General features: G+C 44.7%; 1 protein-coding gene across 3 annotated transcripts in view; it reads left to right on the forward strand.

Moving 5' to 3' along the window:
* The window catches only part of LOC139409023 (rab GTPase-activating protein 1-like), a 164,737-nt gene that overhangs the window by 132,366 nt on the left and 14,615 nt on the right, over positions 1-17,756 (forward strand). For all 3 annotated transcript variants that reach the window (XM_071153663.1, XM_071153665.1, XM_071153664.1), the window contains exon 19: positions 10,322-10,450. In XM_071153663.1, the coding sequence (XP_071009764.1) occupies positions 10,322-10,450 (129 nt within the window). The remainder of the gene's footprint in view (positions 1-10,321; positions 10,451-17,756) is intronic.

Below are 17,756 nucleotides of genomic sequence, written 5' to 3' on the forward strand. Positions count from 1 at the left end.
TGTGTGTGTGTGTGTGTGTGTGTGTGTGTGTGTGTGTGTAAGATGCTTAGTCATTATTAGCCTTGTTCTGTATGGAATGTAGGTACGTTATGGGACACAGGTCAGGTCATTATCGATGCGGTCAAATGATGTAATACACTGCTGCTACTGTTTATTATCTATCCTGTTGCCTAGTCACTCTATCCCTACCTATATGTACATGTCTACCTCAATTAACTTGTACCCCTGCACTTTTACACGGTACTGGTACCCCCTGTATATAGCCACGTTATCGTTACTCATTGTGTATTTATTCCTTGTTATTATTCCTCTATTTTTCTCTCTGCATTGTTGGGAAGGGCCTGTACGTAAGCATTTCAAAACTGAATCTACACCTGTTTACCAAGCATGTGACAAATACAATTTTATTGGATGTAAGATCAGTTTTGCCTTTTAGATCTCAATGAATAAGATTATATGGACAGGGGGACCTTTTTGTTTATTTTTATTTTTTCCACCTTTATTTAACCCGGTAGGCCAGTTGAGAACAAGTTCTCATTTACAACTGCGACCTGGCCAAGATAAAGCAAAGCAGTGCAACAGAAACAACAACACAGAGTTACACATGGAATAAACAAGCGCACAGTCAATAACAATAACCAGTGAGCTATACCTGCTGGAGCGCGTGCTACGGGTGGGTGTTGTTATCGTGACCAGTGAGCTGAGATAAGGCGGAGCTTTACCTAGCATAGACTTATAGATGACCTGGAGCCAGTGGGTCTGGCGACGAATATGTAGCAAGGGCCAGCCGACTAAAGCATACAGGTCGCAGTGGTGGGTGGTGTAAGGGGCTTTGGTAACAAAACGGATGGCACTGTGATAGACTACATCCAATTTGTTGAGTAGAGTATTGGAAGCTATTTTGTAAATGACATCGTCGATGTTCGGTAGGATAGTCAGTTTTACGAGGGTATGTTTGGCGGCATGAGTGACGGAGGCTTTGTTGCGAAATAGAAAGCTGATTCTAGATTAGATTTTGGATTGGAGATGTTTGATATGAGTCTGGAAGGAGAGTTTACAGTCTAGCCAGACACCTAGGAATTTGTAGTTGTCCACGTATTCTAGGTCAGAACAGTCCAGAGTAGTGATGCTAGTCGGGCGGGCGGGTGCAGGCAGCGAACGCTTGGAGCAGTTGGAGGCCACGGAAGGACAGTTGTATGGCATTGAAGCTCGTTTGGAGGTTAGTAAACACAGTGTCGAAAAAAGACTTGATCCTACCTCAGCACTCTGAGAAGATTTTTGTCCTCCAAGATTGACACGGTGCTAAGGTTAATATGGGGCAGCAGGTAGCCTAGTGGTTAGAGCGTTGGGCCAGCAAGGTTTCTAGATCGAATCCCTGAGTTGACAAGGTAAAAATCTGTCGTTCTGCCCCAGAACAAGGCAGTTAACCCACTGTTCCTAGGCCGTCATTGTAAATTTTACACTCCAGATACGGATCCACAACCACTCTCTTATTGCATGGAAGGAGTGACTGCTATGCCTTTTCACTGAAACTCTTATCTGCAATGTTGAGTACAGAGTAAATGCTATGTCAGTCAGTATATGATGTAATTGGCTAGAATATGGAGGAATGTGGTGTGAGAAAGTGGAATAGTTTGCATATGTCTCCCTCTGCAGTCCATATACTGTACTGCAGGGGCGAGATGACAACGTAGACAATGCATTCGAGAAAATATTCAGACCCCTGGACTTTTTCCACATTTTGTTGCCTTATTCTAAAATTGACAAAATAAAATATTTTCCTCATCAATCACACAATACCCCATAATGACAAAGCAAAAACAGGTTTTTAGAAAACCCTTGATTATCCTTGTTTCCACAACTTGATTTGAGGCCACCTGTGGTAAATTCAATTGATTGGACATGATTGGAAAATGCACACACCTGTCTACTTAAGGTCCCACATTTGACAGTGCATGTCGGAGCAAAAACCAAGTTTCTCAATACTAATGTAAATGTGATATTTCAGTTTTATTTTTAAATTGTAAAAAAAAAAAACGGTTTTTGCTTTGTCTTTATGGGGTATTGTGTGTAGATTGAGAAAAACAAACAATTCAATACATTTTAGAATAAGGCTGTAACATAACGAAATGTGGAAAAAGTCAAGCGGTCTGAATATTTCTTGAATGCACTGTACATTATTCATATATTTCACAAACATGGTACTTTTATACACAGTATTATGTGACAGAAATGTTGTTTGATATACACATTGCACATTAAAAGGTACTCAGACATATACGATATACAGTTGAAGTCTGAAGTTTACATACACCTTAGCCAAATACATTTAAACTCAGTTTTTCACAATTCCTGACATTTAATCCTAGAAAAATTCCCTGTCTTAGGTCAGTTAGGATCACTACTTTATTTTAAGAATGTGAAATGTCAGACTAATAGTGGAGAATGATTTATTTCAGCTTTTATTTCTTGCATCACATTCCCAGTGGGTCAGACGTTTACATACACTCCGTTAGTATTTGATAGCATTGCCTTTAAATTGTTTAACTTGGGTCAAACATTTCTGGTAGCCTTCCACAAGCTTCCCACAGTAATTTTGGTGAATTTTGGCCCATTCCTCCTGACAGAGCTGGTGTAATTGAGTCAGGTTTGTAGGCCTCCTTGCTCGTACACGCTTTTTCAGTTCTGCCCCAAATTTTCTATAGGATTGAGGTCAGGGCTTTGTGATGGCCACTCCAATACCTTGACTTTGTTGTCCTTAAGCCATTTTGCCACAACTTTGGAAGTATGCTTGGGGTCATTGTCCATTTGGAAGACCCATTTGTGACCAAGCTTTAACTTTCTGACTGATGTCTTGAGATGTTGCTTCAATAAATCCACAATTTTCCTGCCTCATGATGTCATCTATTTTGTGAAGTGCACCAGTCCCTCCTGCAGCAAATCACCCCCACAACATGATGCTTCCACCCCCATGCTTCACGGTTGGGATGGTGTTCTTCGGTTTGCAAGCCTCCCCCTTTTCCTCCAAACATAACGGTGGTCATTATGGCCAAACAGTTCTATTTTTGTTTCATCAGACCAGAGGACATTTCTCCAAAAAGTACAATCTTTGTCCCCATGTGCAGTTGCAAACTGTATTCTTGCTTTTTTGTGGCGGTTTTGGAGCAGTGGCTTCTTCCTTGCTGAGCAGCCTTTCAGGTTATGTCAATATAGGATTAGTTTTACTGTGGATATCGATACTTTTGTACCAGTTTCCTCCAGCATCTTCACTTTTCACAGCAAAGTACGTTCATCTCTAGGAGACAGAACGCATCTCCTTCCTGAGCGGTATGACAGCTGCGTGGTCCCATGGTGTTTATACTTGCGCACTATTGTTTGTTCAGATGAACGTGGTACATTTAAGCATTTGGAAATTGCTCCCAAGGATGAACCAGACTTGTGGTCTACAATTTTTTTTCCTGAGTCTTTTGATTTTCCCATGATGTCAAGCCAAGAGGCACTGAGTTTGAAGGTAGGCCTTGAAATACATCCACAGGTACACCTCCAATTGACTCAAATGATGTAAATTAGCCTATCGGAAGCTTCTAAAGCCATGACATTATTTTCTGGAATTTTCCAAGCTATTTAGAGGCACACCCAACTTAGTCTATATAAACTTCTGACCCACTGGAATTGTGATACAGTGAATTATAAGTGAAATAATCTGTCTGTAAACAATTGTTGGAAAAAGTAGTTGTCATGCACAATGTAGATGTCCTAAACGACTTGCCAAAACTATAGTTTGTTAACAAGAAATTTGTGGAGTGGTTGAAAAACGAGTTTTAATGACTCCAACCTAAGTGTATGTAAACTTCCAACTTCAACTGTACATGATGTTTTGGGTCCTGTCTAGCTTTTAATCCCAGCTACTCACAGCCCATCCCACATATCTCCACCTATTAAATAGTACAATGGCGCCGGAGGGGATGGCTGACGTTTTATTGGCTCCTAACCAACTGTGCTATTTTTTGTATTTTTTTGCATTGTTAAACTTATTTTGTACATAATGTTGCTGCTACCATCTTTTTTGACCGAAAAGAGCTTCTGGATAACGAACAACGATTACTCACCTCGAACTGGACGGATATTTTTTCTTTAATAAGTCCGACGCAAATGATATACTGCTCCTCCAAGACCAGGCCCAAATCCCCGCCAGAAATACAGCAGGCGGAGATCGGGGTGCCTTGTGAGAATTTGTCGACGAGTGTATAACCTGCCTCTACCATCCGTTCTATTGGCCAACTTGCAATCACTGGAAAATAAACTGGATGATCTTCGTTCAAGACTATCCTACCAACAGGACATTAAAAACTGTCATATCTTATGTTTCACCAAGTCGTGGCTGAACGACGACACAGATAACATACAGTTGGCTGGGTTTTCCATGCATCGGCAGGACAGAACATCTACGTCTGGGAAGACGAGAAGTGTGTGTCTATTTGTCAATAACAGCTGTTGCACGATGTCTAATATTAAGGAAGTCTCATGGTATTGCTCGCCTGAGGTAGAGTACCAGAAGTGACACTCCTAGTGGCCGGGAACTTTAACCAATTTACCGCATTTCTACAAGCATAACACATGTGCAACCATAGGAGACATAGAAATTAGACCACCTTTACTCCACACACAGAGACACGTACAAATATCTCCATCTCCCTACATTTGACAAATCTGACCATAATTCAATCCTCCTGATTCCTGCTTACAAGCAAAAACTAAAGCAGGAAGTACCAGTGACTCGCTCATTATGGATGTGGTCTGATGACACTGATGACAATGTTTTTCTAGCACAGACTGGAATACGCTTGCAAACTACGGTCTGCAAAGGGAAACCCAGCCACTAGTCTGCCCAGTGAAGCGAGCCTACTAGAAGAGCCAAAATCCCTTTTTTTATGCTCGCTTCGAGGCAAGCATCACTAAAGCATGCATGAGAGCACCAGCTGTTCCGGATGACTATGTGATTACACTCTGAGGCCGATGTGAGCAAGACCTTTAAACAGGTCGTCGACATTCACAAGGCTGCGGAGCCAGACAGATTACCAGGACGGGTACTCAGAGCATGCGTGGGCCAACTGGCAAGTGTCTTCACTGACATTTTCAACCTCTCCCTGACCAAGTCTGTAATACCTACATGTTTCAAGCAGACCACCATAGTCACTATGCCCAAGAAAGCGAAGGTAACCTGCCTAAATGACTACCGACTCGTAGCACTCACGTTGGTAGCCATGAAATGCTTTGAAAGGCTGGTCATTGCTCATGTCAACACCATCAGCCCAGAAACCCTAACCCACTCCAATTCGCATACCGCCCCAACAGATCCACCGGTGCACTCCCCACTGCCCTTTCCCACTTGGACAAAAGGAACACCTATGTGAGAATGCTGTTCATTGACTACAGCTCAGCGTTCAACTCCATAGCACCCACAAAGCTCATCACTAAGCTAAGGACCCTGTGACTTAACACCCCCCCCCCCCTCTGAAACTGGGTCCTGGACTTCCTGATGGGCCGCCCCCAGGTGGTAAAGGTAGGCAACAACACATCTGCCACGCAGATCCTCAACACGAGGGCCCTCAGGGTTGCGTGCTTAGTCCCCTCCTGTACTCCCTGTTCACCCACGACTGCGTGGCCAAGCACGACTCCAACATCATTACGTTTCCTGACGACACAACAGTGAGATGAGACAGTCTATAGTGAGGAGGTCAGAGACCTGGCAGTGTGGTGCCAGGACAACAATCTCTCCCTCAACGTGATCAAAACAAAGGAGCTAATCGTGAACTACTGGAAAAGGGGGCAGAGAATTTCAATATCCTTGATGTCCACATCACCAACAAACTGTTATGGTCCAAGCACACCAAGACAGTGGGCACGACAACACAATTAATCCCCAAGGCTATTTATATTGCCCCCCCCCCCCCATGGATGAAACAACAAATCAGGATATTGAATGATGCGCTAAATCGGCTAAATACTATATCGTTAGCAGATCCGTTTATGATGGTATCACTCTACTATCACTCTACTTGTTTTGATGCCCCCACGAGTGTTGGGATAGGAATGGCATTGCCGAGCTATCCGTATCATGCCGGCATCTTAAGGAGGTCACATTGATTTCAATTGGCAATATTTCACTGAGACTTAGGCCAAGTTGATGCTGCATAATGTTGTTCTAGAAACAAGGAGCATGTCGGGATGCATGGTGCTGCGTTTCTCCTCTGTTTCAACACCGTAGTGCAAGGGCATCGCAAAGAACGATCTCCCCTGTGTATCAGAGTACTGCAAATGCTGTGCTATTTCTGCCGAATGCAGGTTGCCTTTATGTTGACAACAAAAAACGACACTCAATTGGTTGGACATTGTTCAGTTTTTTTAAGATGGACTATGTAAATGATTTTGGAACGTACAATGGTCTCAATATGAAAACCTTGCAATTAAACCTGCAAATAAAGCTAGAGTGGCTTGTTTGAATTCTATTTTTTTTTAGCTTGTCATGATTGCACTGCGAATGTGACTTTCCCATGTGATTCCGTTGAATCACTCAGAGGGGAAATGGGTTTCAGTGAGGATAACAGTCAGGTCCACAGAAACCTACTCTATCCTTCTCTTCACACTACATCACACCCCCGGGGGGAAAGGGAAATTAAGAGAGGGAGTGATGGAGAGGTGGATGTCTTTGCTATTAATGATGGCAATAAAAGAGAGCGAGGGAGAGAGTGATAGAGGAAAAGACATCAGAAGAGAGAGAGGGAGATGAAAGAGAAAGTGCTTTGTGGGAAGAAACCATGTCTGACGTGAACTAGCAGCTACTGGGAGGGCTATGGTCATAGCTCCTTCTGTTTGAGCTGATACACTGTCTCTACACAGTCTCTCCTCTGGGATGATACCCCTATTACAGTCTGTTTGATTTTTACAAAGCCTCCGGCAACAACAGAGTAGTGCTTTCATGCCAATAACGTGTGTGTGTGTGTGTCTGTGTGTGAGAGATTGTATAGAAAAAGGGAGATACCATGAGGATAGCGATAAAAGTGTATATTTGAGGGCGTCGGTAGAGTAAAGGGGTTCCACTGCCTCTTTTCTATTGGTCAGGTATGACGGCATTCTCCCCAATGAGCCCCCCACTCTCCCCCCCTCCCTTCCTCTCTCTCTCTCTCCCCCTCCCTTCCTCTCTCTCTCTCTCTCCCCCCCTCCCTCTGTGCACTTGCCCTCCCCTGCCTGTCTGCCGTAGTCCATTTGGAGCGCACAGCAGCAGCAGTAGCATCTGTTAGCGGTTAGCCATTAACAGCAGTGCTGAAAAGGGGGAGGCCCCGTTACATTTGTTTTCAGTGATGTCTACCACGAACGCATCAACCCACGGACACCCTCTCTCACTCCCCTTCCCCCCCTGTCCTCCTTCCCTCTCTACTCCCCCTCGTCTTCTAGCACCTCTCCGCCTCAGTGTTTCGGTCACATGCTCCCTGTCTCTCTCCCTCCGTGTTTTGCGCGCATGCTTAGCCGTCCGCCCGCCCAGCCCCAGACCAGACTTCTGCATTGGAGCAGCACGAGCAGCAGGGTTAGCCATTAGCTGTTAGCATTGCAGGCCTTTTAGGTGGTGAGTGCTATAGGAGAGAAGAGGGAGGAGGGAGCCCTAGCGTGGTTTGCTTCTCCACCTGCCTCGCCTATCCGTGACCCGACCTGTGGCTCCAGGGGTCCCCTGCGCTCCTGTTAGGCTTTGGACACAGCAAATAGACCCTCCTGTTCTGCAAAGGACCTGGAAAGAAACCGTTACTTTGACCGGAAGGTTTTCTACTCTGTGGCTGTGTTTTGTTAGGAAAGTCTACTCTGCTGGAGTTCTTAGGTGAAGGAGTCCCTTTTTTTGAAGCCTTGCTGTTTCTGCGAACAGTGGGCAGGGACTGTTTCAGTGCTCCTCTGTGAAAGTGAAGGATTTCCTGAAGAAGAGAGACCCACACAGGCTTGTGTGCCCAGTGTCCTGCTTAAGCTCACTGCCATAGCCATCCTCTCTCCTCTGCCTCTCCCTAATCTAATGTGATCTCTAGCACCGTGTCTGTTTCCTCTCTGACTCTTGAGTCACTATGAGGACCGTTCAGCTGTGCACAAACGCGGCTCCCAAGACGTCACATTCGGGACGGAAGCAGCTTCTGCCTAAGGCTGTGTGACTGATAGAAACACATTTAAACATAACAAGATTTAGTCTCTTCCTCTGCTTCCGAAGTGTTTTACATCAGAAAGGACTGCTCGGTGTAAAGGGACAACATCATTTGGAAGGGATTTTTAAAGATGGATTTTTTTTTTTCTGAAGCAAACTCAATCCATCTACTTTGCCTGCTGTGGCCTGTATGTATTTATCGTTACCCCAGGACTGGCGATATAAAAGTACCCCGCTTTCTTTGATGTCTTTTCTCGTTTATGCGAAGTCCTGGGCATAGGGGCTTGGTTGTGAGAGAGGGATTCTCTTCTCTTTGAAGGAGGAGAGTGGAGGATAATAAGTGGAAGACTCATCCCTTGTCGTCAGTTTAAACCGACTAACCGCGTGCCGTCTGTTTTGCTGCTAGGCAACGGCATGCCCATTTTTAGAATTTCTGGGGGAAAAAGCAGTGTGAAACAGGATCGGTATCTATTCAGAACTGTGCCTGTGTAATATTTATTTGGCTATATCACAGTGATAGCACCCCATATCTACGTTATGCTGGATGCTCTGGTCAGTTGTGAGGCAGGGACTATAGTGTTATCAGGGAGAGGGGCTGTGTCTGCTCTCTGACAGTGGTGCTTACTGAATGGACACGATGAACCCAACAAACTTACTGATTCTCTATGCTGCTCAAACGCGCTGGATCCTCTCTACCTTTTGAAAATAATTATGTTTATGGTCTATTTTTGCAGAGTTTTGTATTATTATTATTGGGGATGACAGTCTATTGAGAGAAGCTCCCATCCAACACGTCGCTGTGTCTCACTGCCTGGAACGATCAACCTGTTATTTTCCCCTAAAGATCACCGCTGTCATTTGTAAAGTTTGCATTGCTAAACAGCCAAAGAAAAAAAATCTTTGCTGGACTCTGACCTCAATTTTTTGCCCGGGGTGACTGACCCTGATACGAACTTGTCCCCGGCTACGTCTACGCTTTCGGACTGCACGCTGGAGTCGCCCTGCACCCTGGCCACCCTGGCCCCAGAGCGGGATCCTCCCTCCCCCTCTCGCTCTCCGCCCTCCTCTCCCTCCATTTCCCCCACCACCCCACCCTCACCCTCGGTGATGACGCCAGCGGTGCGGAAGGGCAGCTGGGGGGCAGAGGAAGGGGGTTCAGCAGAGGAGAAGGCTGGGGAGACGGACTCTGTCTGTAAGGTGATGGGGCTCCTGGGGATGGGCCACCGCCTCTTTGTTCCCCGACTACTGGCGGTGAGACTGGGACAGGGAGTGAGACAGGATAGGTGGGTGGTGGGTGGGTGGACAATCTTACCCTGCCGAGGGCTACTGCAGGCGTAAACCTTCTTCTCAGTGCAGTTATGTTTCGAAATGCTTTCGTAATGTATTTATATTGTTGAATTGCGTATATTGTTGAATAGCTTGGGCTGTGTGAGTCTAATTTTGGATCATCATTATGACAATGCATCGGAATGCCAACGGGTGGCGCTATTACAGTTATTGCCATCGTAGTCAACCTGTTCTAACTCTCAGTTGGCATGTGACACTAACAGATATGTTGTATCGAAGTAGTATTATTGCAAAATACTACTATTACAGACAGAGTTTGACATTACAGTGGTGTCAAGGGAGCTAAAAATGCGACTTCCACGCTTTCTGTAACAGTCTTGCTAATATGAGCGCTCTGGTTGAGATTTACTAAGCACTTGTTCTGGGTGCAAAACAAAAAATGCTGCAACATCATACTATACCGTAATGTCTTATTCCTTCTTCAAGGCTCCCGAGTGGCGCAGCGGTCTAAGGCACTGCATTTCAGTGCTAGAGGCGTCACTACAGACCCTGGTTCGATTCCAGGTTGTATCACAAGCGGCCGTGATTGGGAGTCCCATAGGGCGGCGCACAATTGGCCCAGCGTCGACCGGGTTAGGGTTTGGCCGGGGTAGGCCGTCATTGTAAATAAAGAATTTGTACTTGACTGACTTGCCTAGTTAACTAAAAAATAAAAGCCTTTGCTTTACCTTTTCAATACCCTCTATAATAGATGGGTGCAAAGTTTGGGCCAAACACCAAGCAGATTTAAAGTAATGGATACTATATATGCCCTGTTCTATTGGCTGAGCTTCTCTTCTTGTCTTTTCCCGACAGACGTCAAAGGAAGACTTGCTCCAGGCTGATTTCGAGGGAGCACTGAAGTTCTTCAGGGTCCAGCTGCCGAAGCGCTACCGGGCTGCGGAGAACGCTCGCAGGCTCATGGAACAGGCCTGTAGCATCAAGGTAGGAACAATTTATTCGGTTTTCCGTTCCCCTGCAATGCACACACTGCACCGACCACTGGTCCAAAATTGAGCTCTGCTCAGAAGCTTATGTGTCCGACTGGGCGAAATCCGGTTTTTATTTCCATAGATGTGGAATTGTTCAGCCTAGTTGACTAGGCCAGTCTGACTACTCAGCCAGGTTTGCTATCAGAGCCGAACAGATGACGATTCCTTGTGAACTTTTTTTCCTTTATTGGTCTCTCAATATCTTCTATATCACGGGGCACACCACATCTGTCTGTGTGTGGTTTTAAATGTAAACTGTACCTTCACCCTCCCACACAGAGAATATAATGAGGTTTCTGGTATTTGGGGAATGTGCTGAGGTCAGGAGGAGGCCCCAGTGGCCCAAGGCTACCTGCCTGCACACAGAGATGACAGGCTCAAGACAACCACACACACAAAACACGCATGCATATTGACGCCACACACACACATACATTCACATTCCTTCACACTCTTCACATACACTGCTGCTACTCTGTTTATTATCTATGCATAGTCACTTTTTCCCTACCCGTACCGGTGTACCACCTGTATATATCCTCGTTATTGTTATTTTGTGTTACTATTTTTCCTTTAGTTTATTTGGCAAATGTTTCTTACTTTTTTAAGCTCTACATTGTTGCCTAAGGGCTCGTAAGTAAGCATTTCACGGTAAGGTCTACACCCATTGTATTCGGCGCATGTGACAAGTAAAATGTGATTTTGATTTACGCAGCAGCTCCCGTTAGTGTGTGTGTGCTCGCTTCGCAACTGTGTATAGGTGGCAAACCAGAAGGCAAGGGCATTTATACTCTCACAGGAAGGAAGAAGAGCGAAATGGAAGAGCCAATTCTCTCCATCTCCACCCATCCTGTATATATATCCTCTCTCCCACCCCCCTCTCTCCTGTGTATTTCTAACCACAGGATATCCTGAGTGTAGACACTCTGCATGCGCTATTATGCAATTATTTTGTTGCACAAGCTTATCTCTGAAAGATCCAGGAAGAAAGTGATCTGCCAAATGTTCTGCTTTCAACTAAAATGTTTGAGTGATATTACGTCACCTTCTCACATCCTAGACATCATGTAAAACACACGTACCGCAGGAGGCTGCTGAGAGGAGGACGACTCAAAACGGTGGCTGGAATGGAGTGAATGGTATCAAACGCATGGATACCACGTATTTTGATGAGTTCAGTTACCATTCCATTTATTTCCGTTCCAGCCATTACTATGAGCCCGTTCTCCGACACCGTCATGCGAGTCCAGAGGATGGTTTGAGACAGGCAGGCTCTAGGACCATGAAAGAGAGTCTGGGAGAGAGCTAGAGCAAGAAGGCGGGCCTTAAAATGACAGACATGCACAAGGTGAGCTGGACAGGTGAGTCATCAGGAGTAGGAGAAGGAAATGGAGGACAACTCCTTAATCTCTTTAGTTTTGATTCGGGCCAGACAGTCTGTCTCTGCTCTTTTTCGACCAGCATCAGTGTTTGATTCTGGATGAACTGTGCAACGAGAGACTTTACCTGGCTCGGCCTACTCCTGTGTTCTGTGACTGTCTTCCTCACACACACACACACTGCAAGACTGAAGACACAACGTGAAGCCAGCCTACACTCTGAGCTTGCAAGGCTGTTTGTTTTGGTTAAGCTTCGGCCATTTGAACCAAAGAGGAAGATATCAAATCGACTAGCTGCTCAAAGACATTCTCGACTGTGATTGCGGTGGGCCGTCAAGTCTCTTGGGAGCTAAAACGTGTAATAGGACCCTCTGATTGACTGGCTGTTAGCACTGATCTGGAATCTGCTTCGGAATACAGGGGACTTTCCAAGACTCTGGGGCATGAATGAATTGCCTGATCAAAACGCATAGAGAGAGAGAGAGAGAGAGAGAGAGAGAGAGAGAGAGAGAGAGAGAGAGAGAGAGAGAGAGAGAGAGAGAGAGAGAGAGAGAGAGAGAGAGAGAGAGAGAGAGAGAGAGAGAGAGAGAGAGAGAGAGAGAGAGAGAGAGAGAGAGAGAGAGAGAGAGAGAGAGAGAGAGAGAGAGAGAGAGAGAGAGCAAGCAAGCAGTAGCCCTCTCATCCTGGGATTTCAATTCCTCCCTTCATTTTACTCTGAAGTGACATTGTGCCTGAGGTGTTTTGACAGAGAAGAGGCTCCAGAATTATCCACTCTATTTTTGCATCTTGTCCTTTTTGAACATGTTTTTTTCCAAACCTATTTCATATTTTTGTGGAACGAAAAAATATTCTGGGGAAGGTGTGTGTGTGTCACGGCTCTCAGAAGACAAGCTCATGGAGTGAGTGCGAGAGAGAGATAATTTCATTACAGAATTTGGTGTCATTAGAAGCACAGTGTCTCCCGGCGACCACAACCGTCATACCCTGTCAACGGAACTGCACTTCATCAAGCTCTGCGTTGAATCAGCTGACACACCTCATTAATATGTCCAAAAAAAGGAAAGCTAGCTTGCCTGTTCACTTTACTTTGTCCTTTCATTTTTTTGTTGATGTCTAAAGCGGATCAACTTGACTGCTAAGCAGCTTAGGAGTCAAGTTGATCACCTGCTAGTTGGGGTGTGAAGCATTCTACAAGTACCAACCCCACAGGATTATGGGGTGGAATTTGAATTTCACAGCCTTAAATACTCCCAAGGACAACGTTGAGGAAACTTCAAGACAGTTCCAGGACAAAAAAGAAGACATAAAAAGGTCTTGAAAGGCCTAGCATTAGAAGTCCTTTCAAACCCAACTCGGGATACCCACTGAAGGCGCTTGATTTGATTGATTAATCTAGTTTCTTCTGCCTGCTTTCAAAATTCCTCTGGGAGAAAGTTTCAGGTTCAGCTGTTTCACCAGTGGAAGAAGTGACAAGAGAGAGGGGAAGAGAAGGAGTGGTTACTCCGAATGCTACTCCCTTGAGAGAAGGAAGGAGGAGAACGTGGACAGTGCCTTTCCACACCAGGGAGATCTCCTGAAAGTTGGCTAGGCAAAGCCCCAGGAGGATCTGAAGTGAACAGTTGGGTCTTGAGGAGCCAGGCTGCAGGGAATGTAGCCTCAACTTTGGAAGTTAAAAAAAAAATTATAGCCACCAAATGAGCTATTTTTTTCTTATTTTTTTCTTCATAATTTCGTTTTTATTTTTCTTCAGGTTTTTTTGGAGGACACAAACTCTGTGTGATGTGTGCAGACTGCAGTGGCACTTAACACGTTGAGTCATTGTGGTCGGTCGGGACAGTTCCAACACTTTCTCAGACACATTCGCTAAAACATACAGTTGAATTGTGTGTGTGTAGTTGAGTAGGAGTGCAACTAAACCAGACTATCTTACCAAGACCGAAGGGAGGTGAAAATAATACCCTGAGCGCAACCTGAGAGGAGCGGATCGCAGGACAAACAAATGGAGGAAAGGAAGAAAGAAGGAAGGGAAATAGCAGCCTGGCGGTTCTGAGGAAGAGGGGGGTGAACGAAAGACACACTAGCATCCTCTTAACACGCTTGAGAACACCAAGCGAGAGAAACCGAGAGAGAGACGTGTGTGTTGTTATGCAGGGATCCTCCCTTACTCTCTCCTACCTCACTCCATGCCGCCCTCCTTTAGGGGTGTGGGTTGTACCCTGAGGGACAGTGAAAGAGGCCAGTCACTCCTCAAGCTCTTTGACTGACCTGTTTCCTCCACTCCTCGCCTTCTTTCCCCCACCTGTGGAGCTGACTACTATCCTGTGTCAAGATGATGGAAGAGATCTCCATCACAGTGGCGTATGATGCCCACGTCATCAACCAGATCTATGAGGAGGATATCCTGGTTAGCCTGGTGGCCCACTCCAAGCCTCGCAAACCTGTGGTAGGTGTAAGTCTAGGTTAAGTCTGAGTCACTCCTCAGTCACTCCTCAATCCAGGCTACTTCTGCCAGCCTCAACCGTCTTCACTTCTGACTGCACTTTGACTGCCTAAGAACCGCTGAAGGAAACACTGCTTGTTTGTGCAACAGCAAGAACACTTTATAGCATTTTTCAGCTGGCTTGTAGGATACAGTGTAGATTGTAGTGTGTCAGTCAGTCAGTCAGTCAAAATCTGGCGCCGGACAAGTGACCTGGAAGGTTTTATTTTATTGGACATTTGAGATATTTCCTGGTAATCCATTAGGGCGTCCACCATCGCAATCAATAAACGGGGGACTATGGCCAAATGAGACACATTTACGTGTCCTTAGAAACAGCCTGTAACAAATGACAAAAACACCTTTCCTTGTGTATTGATGTGTAGCGTATGAAAAACTTTGTAACCTAATGTTTTGTTGGTTTTTAATTTCCTAAAACATAAATTGTGCACTGCATGGTTCAGCTGTCAGGGATTTGAGCACTAAATGCATCAGGGCATTGCATGCATACAGTATAGGCCTATAGGCTTTAGGAGCCCACTGTATGATATTAATATTTTAACAAGTGTATATAAAGTAAGAGAAGCTTAGGGCTAGCCCCAGGGAGAGCGTAATAGAAATATGCCTGTGGCATGCTACGACACCAACATACCTTTCTTTGTATGATAGGCTACTGTGTCTGCTATAGAGAGATAGGCGTACAGGAGGCTAAATAGTTAATTTTCGATGCTAATATTTTTTTGTAAAGCTGAGCATTATTTCTTTGTAGATTATAGGAGGAGCTCTGGTAGGCCTAAAACGTTCTTCCTCACCAAGTTCAAATGTCGGAGTCAGTTGGAGCGCCAGTGCGCACAGCCTTTATATCATAGGCCTGCAGAGTAATAGGCTTATAGCCACACCAAACCTTCACAAACATTTCTGAACTTTTGGGTAATATCATTGGGGAAATGCAAACATGATATATTATATATTGCGGCAGACACAACATTACAGTTGGAACTTAATTTGGCCAAAGAAAATGGCTCAACAGAATGAAACAAAACACTTGTGTGAACTGGTTTAAATATTCCCCAAAATGTTGATTAAGTTATATTGCAGCAATTACCAATCAAAGCTAGTTTCTACCGTATCTAACACATGACAGCGATAGGATGAGGACATTTATTTAACTTAAACTAAATACGGAGCACACAAAGATCAAACTTAATTTAGCCAATGAAAATGACTCAACATAATTAATCGCACCAGGTTTAGCATATTTAAAGAACTGGTTTAGATTAATAAATAGGCTAACAATGATATACAATAATAAGAATATTGATAAAACAAATGTTTCTAAATGCCCAAAAATGTGTAACTGAAAGTTCCAAAATTGCATCCTACCTGAATAGCGAGTTTAACAGTAGCCTGCATTTGTCCGCGCCAATGTTCTTCTCATCTTAATCCATTACAATAGTAAGAATTGTCCATACAAAGGACAACCCCTTTTTAGGCTTTTCACTATAGGCATACTTTCTAACTTTTGTTTTACTTCAATTAAAAAGGCCTCCATTTTCGCAATCAACAGTAGCCAAGGCTCAACTCGCTCTCTCTCTCTCGCCTTAGCAGCCGGCGCATGCATGTACAACAGCGCACAAGGAGTGAGAGAATGGTACTGAAGCGCAAAATCTGGGTGTATGATAGGTAGCCTTGGACAATTTGGCCAGCTACAATTTTATTTATCGCCTCTTAATTTATTTTATCGGACAAAAGCCAGAAAATACCAGCTAACGGAAACCCTGGTATGAGTTGATGCACTTGAAATGCAGTTTGCATTGTAATTGTAGATATCCACTGTGTATACAAAACATTAAGAACACCTGCTCTTTCCATGACATAGACTGACCAGGTGAATCCAGGTGAAATCTATGATCCCTTATTGACAGGTTAAAAAAAGATAGCTAAGCCTTGAGACAAATGAGACATGGATTGTGTGTGTGCCATTCAGAGAGTGAATTGGCAAGACAAAATATTTAAGTGCCTTTGAATGGGTTATGGTACTAGGTGCCAGGCGCAGCTGGGTTTTTCGCGCTCAACAGTATTCCGTGTGTATAAAGAATGGTACACCACTGAAAGGACATCCAGCCAACTTCCCACAACTGCTGGAAGCATTGGAGTCAACATGGTCCAGCATCCCAGTGGATCCTTCATGCTTGACGAATTGAGGCTGTTTTGAGGGCAAAGGGGGGTGCAACTCAATTTTAGGTGTTCCTAGTGTTTGGTATACTCAGTGTATTTCAGTGGTTCAGTGTGTACTGCTAGTAGTCTTTTCCCTCTCTCCAGTCAGCTAAATTTCAGGATGCTAACCAAATTACAATTGTCAGATTGTTTCAATTACAGAGTTATTTTCAGACTCAAAGGAGACCTTATTCTTCACTCAGCATGTCAAATCAAATTGTATTGGTCACGTACACATGGTTAGCAGATGTTAATGCGAGTGTAGTGAAATGCTTGTGCTTCTAGTTCCGACAATGCAGTAATCTGACAATTCCCCAACAACAAATGTAAAGGGGTGAATGAGAATATGTACATATAAATATATGGATGAGCGATGGCCGAGCGGCATAGGCAGGGTTCAATAGATGGAATGCAATACAGTATATACTTATGAGTAATGTAAACATTATTTAAAGTGGCTAGTGATCCATTTATTATTTAATTTTACCTTTATTTAACTTTGCAAGTCAGTTAAGAACAAATTTGCCTTGTTCAGGGGCAGAACGACAGATTTTTACCTTGTCAGCTCGCGGATTCGATCTTGCAACCTTTCGGTTACTAGTCCAACGTTCTAACCACTAGGCTACCTGCCGCCCCCATTAAAGTGGCCAGTGATTGGGTCTTAATGTAGGCAGCAGCCTCTCTGAGTTAGTGATGGCTGTTTAACAGCCTGATGGCCTTCACCACCTGGGGGCGGCCCGCATTGTCTGTCGACCTGTTGGGGCGGTATGCAAACTGAAGTGGGTCTAGGGTGGCCGGTGAGGTGGAGGTGATATGATCCTTGAATAGTCTTTCAAAGCACTTGTTGATGACAGAAGTGAGTGCTACGTGGCGGTAGTCATTTAGTTCAGTTATCTTTGCCTTCATGGGTACAGGAACAATGGTGGCCATCTTGAAGCATGTCGGGACAGCAGACTGGGATACGGAGCGATTGAATATGTCCGTAAACACACCAGCCAGCTGGTCTGCGGATGGAGCTTGGGATGCTGTTTAAATGTTTTACTCACGTTGGCCACAAAGAAGGGGAGGTGTGCAGTCCTTGTTAGCAGGCCGTGACGGGGGCACTGTATTGTCCTCAAAGCGGGCAAAGAAGGTGTTTAGTTTGTCTGGAAGCGTGACGTCGGTGTCCGTGATGTGGCTGATTT

Source organism: Oncorhynchus clarkii, chromosome 5, assembly GCF_045791955.1.
Source record: "Oncorhynchus clarkii lewisi isolate Uvic-CL-2024 chromosome 5, UVic_Ocla_1.0, whole genome shotgun sequence".
NCBI classification, from domain to species: domain Eukaryota; kingdom Metazoa; phylum Chordata; class Actinopteri; order Salmoniformes; family Salmonidae; genus Oncorhynchus; species Oncorhynchus clarkii.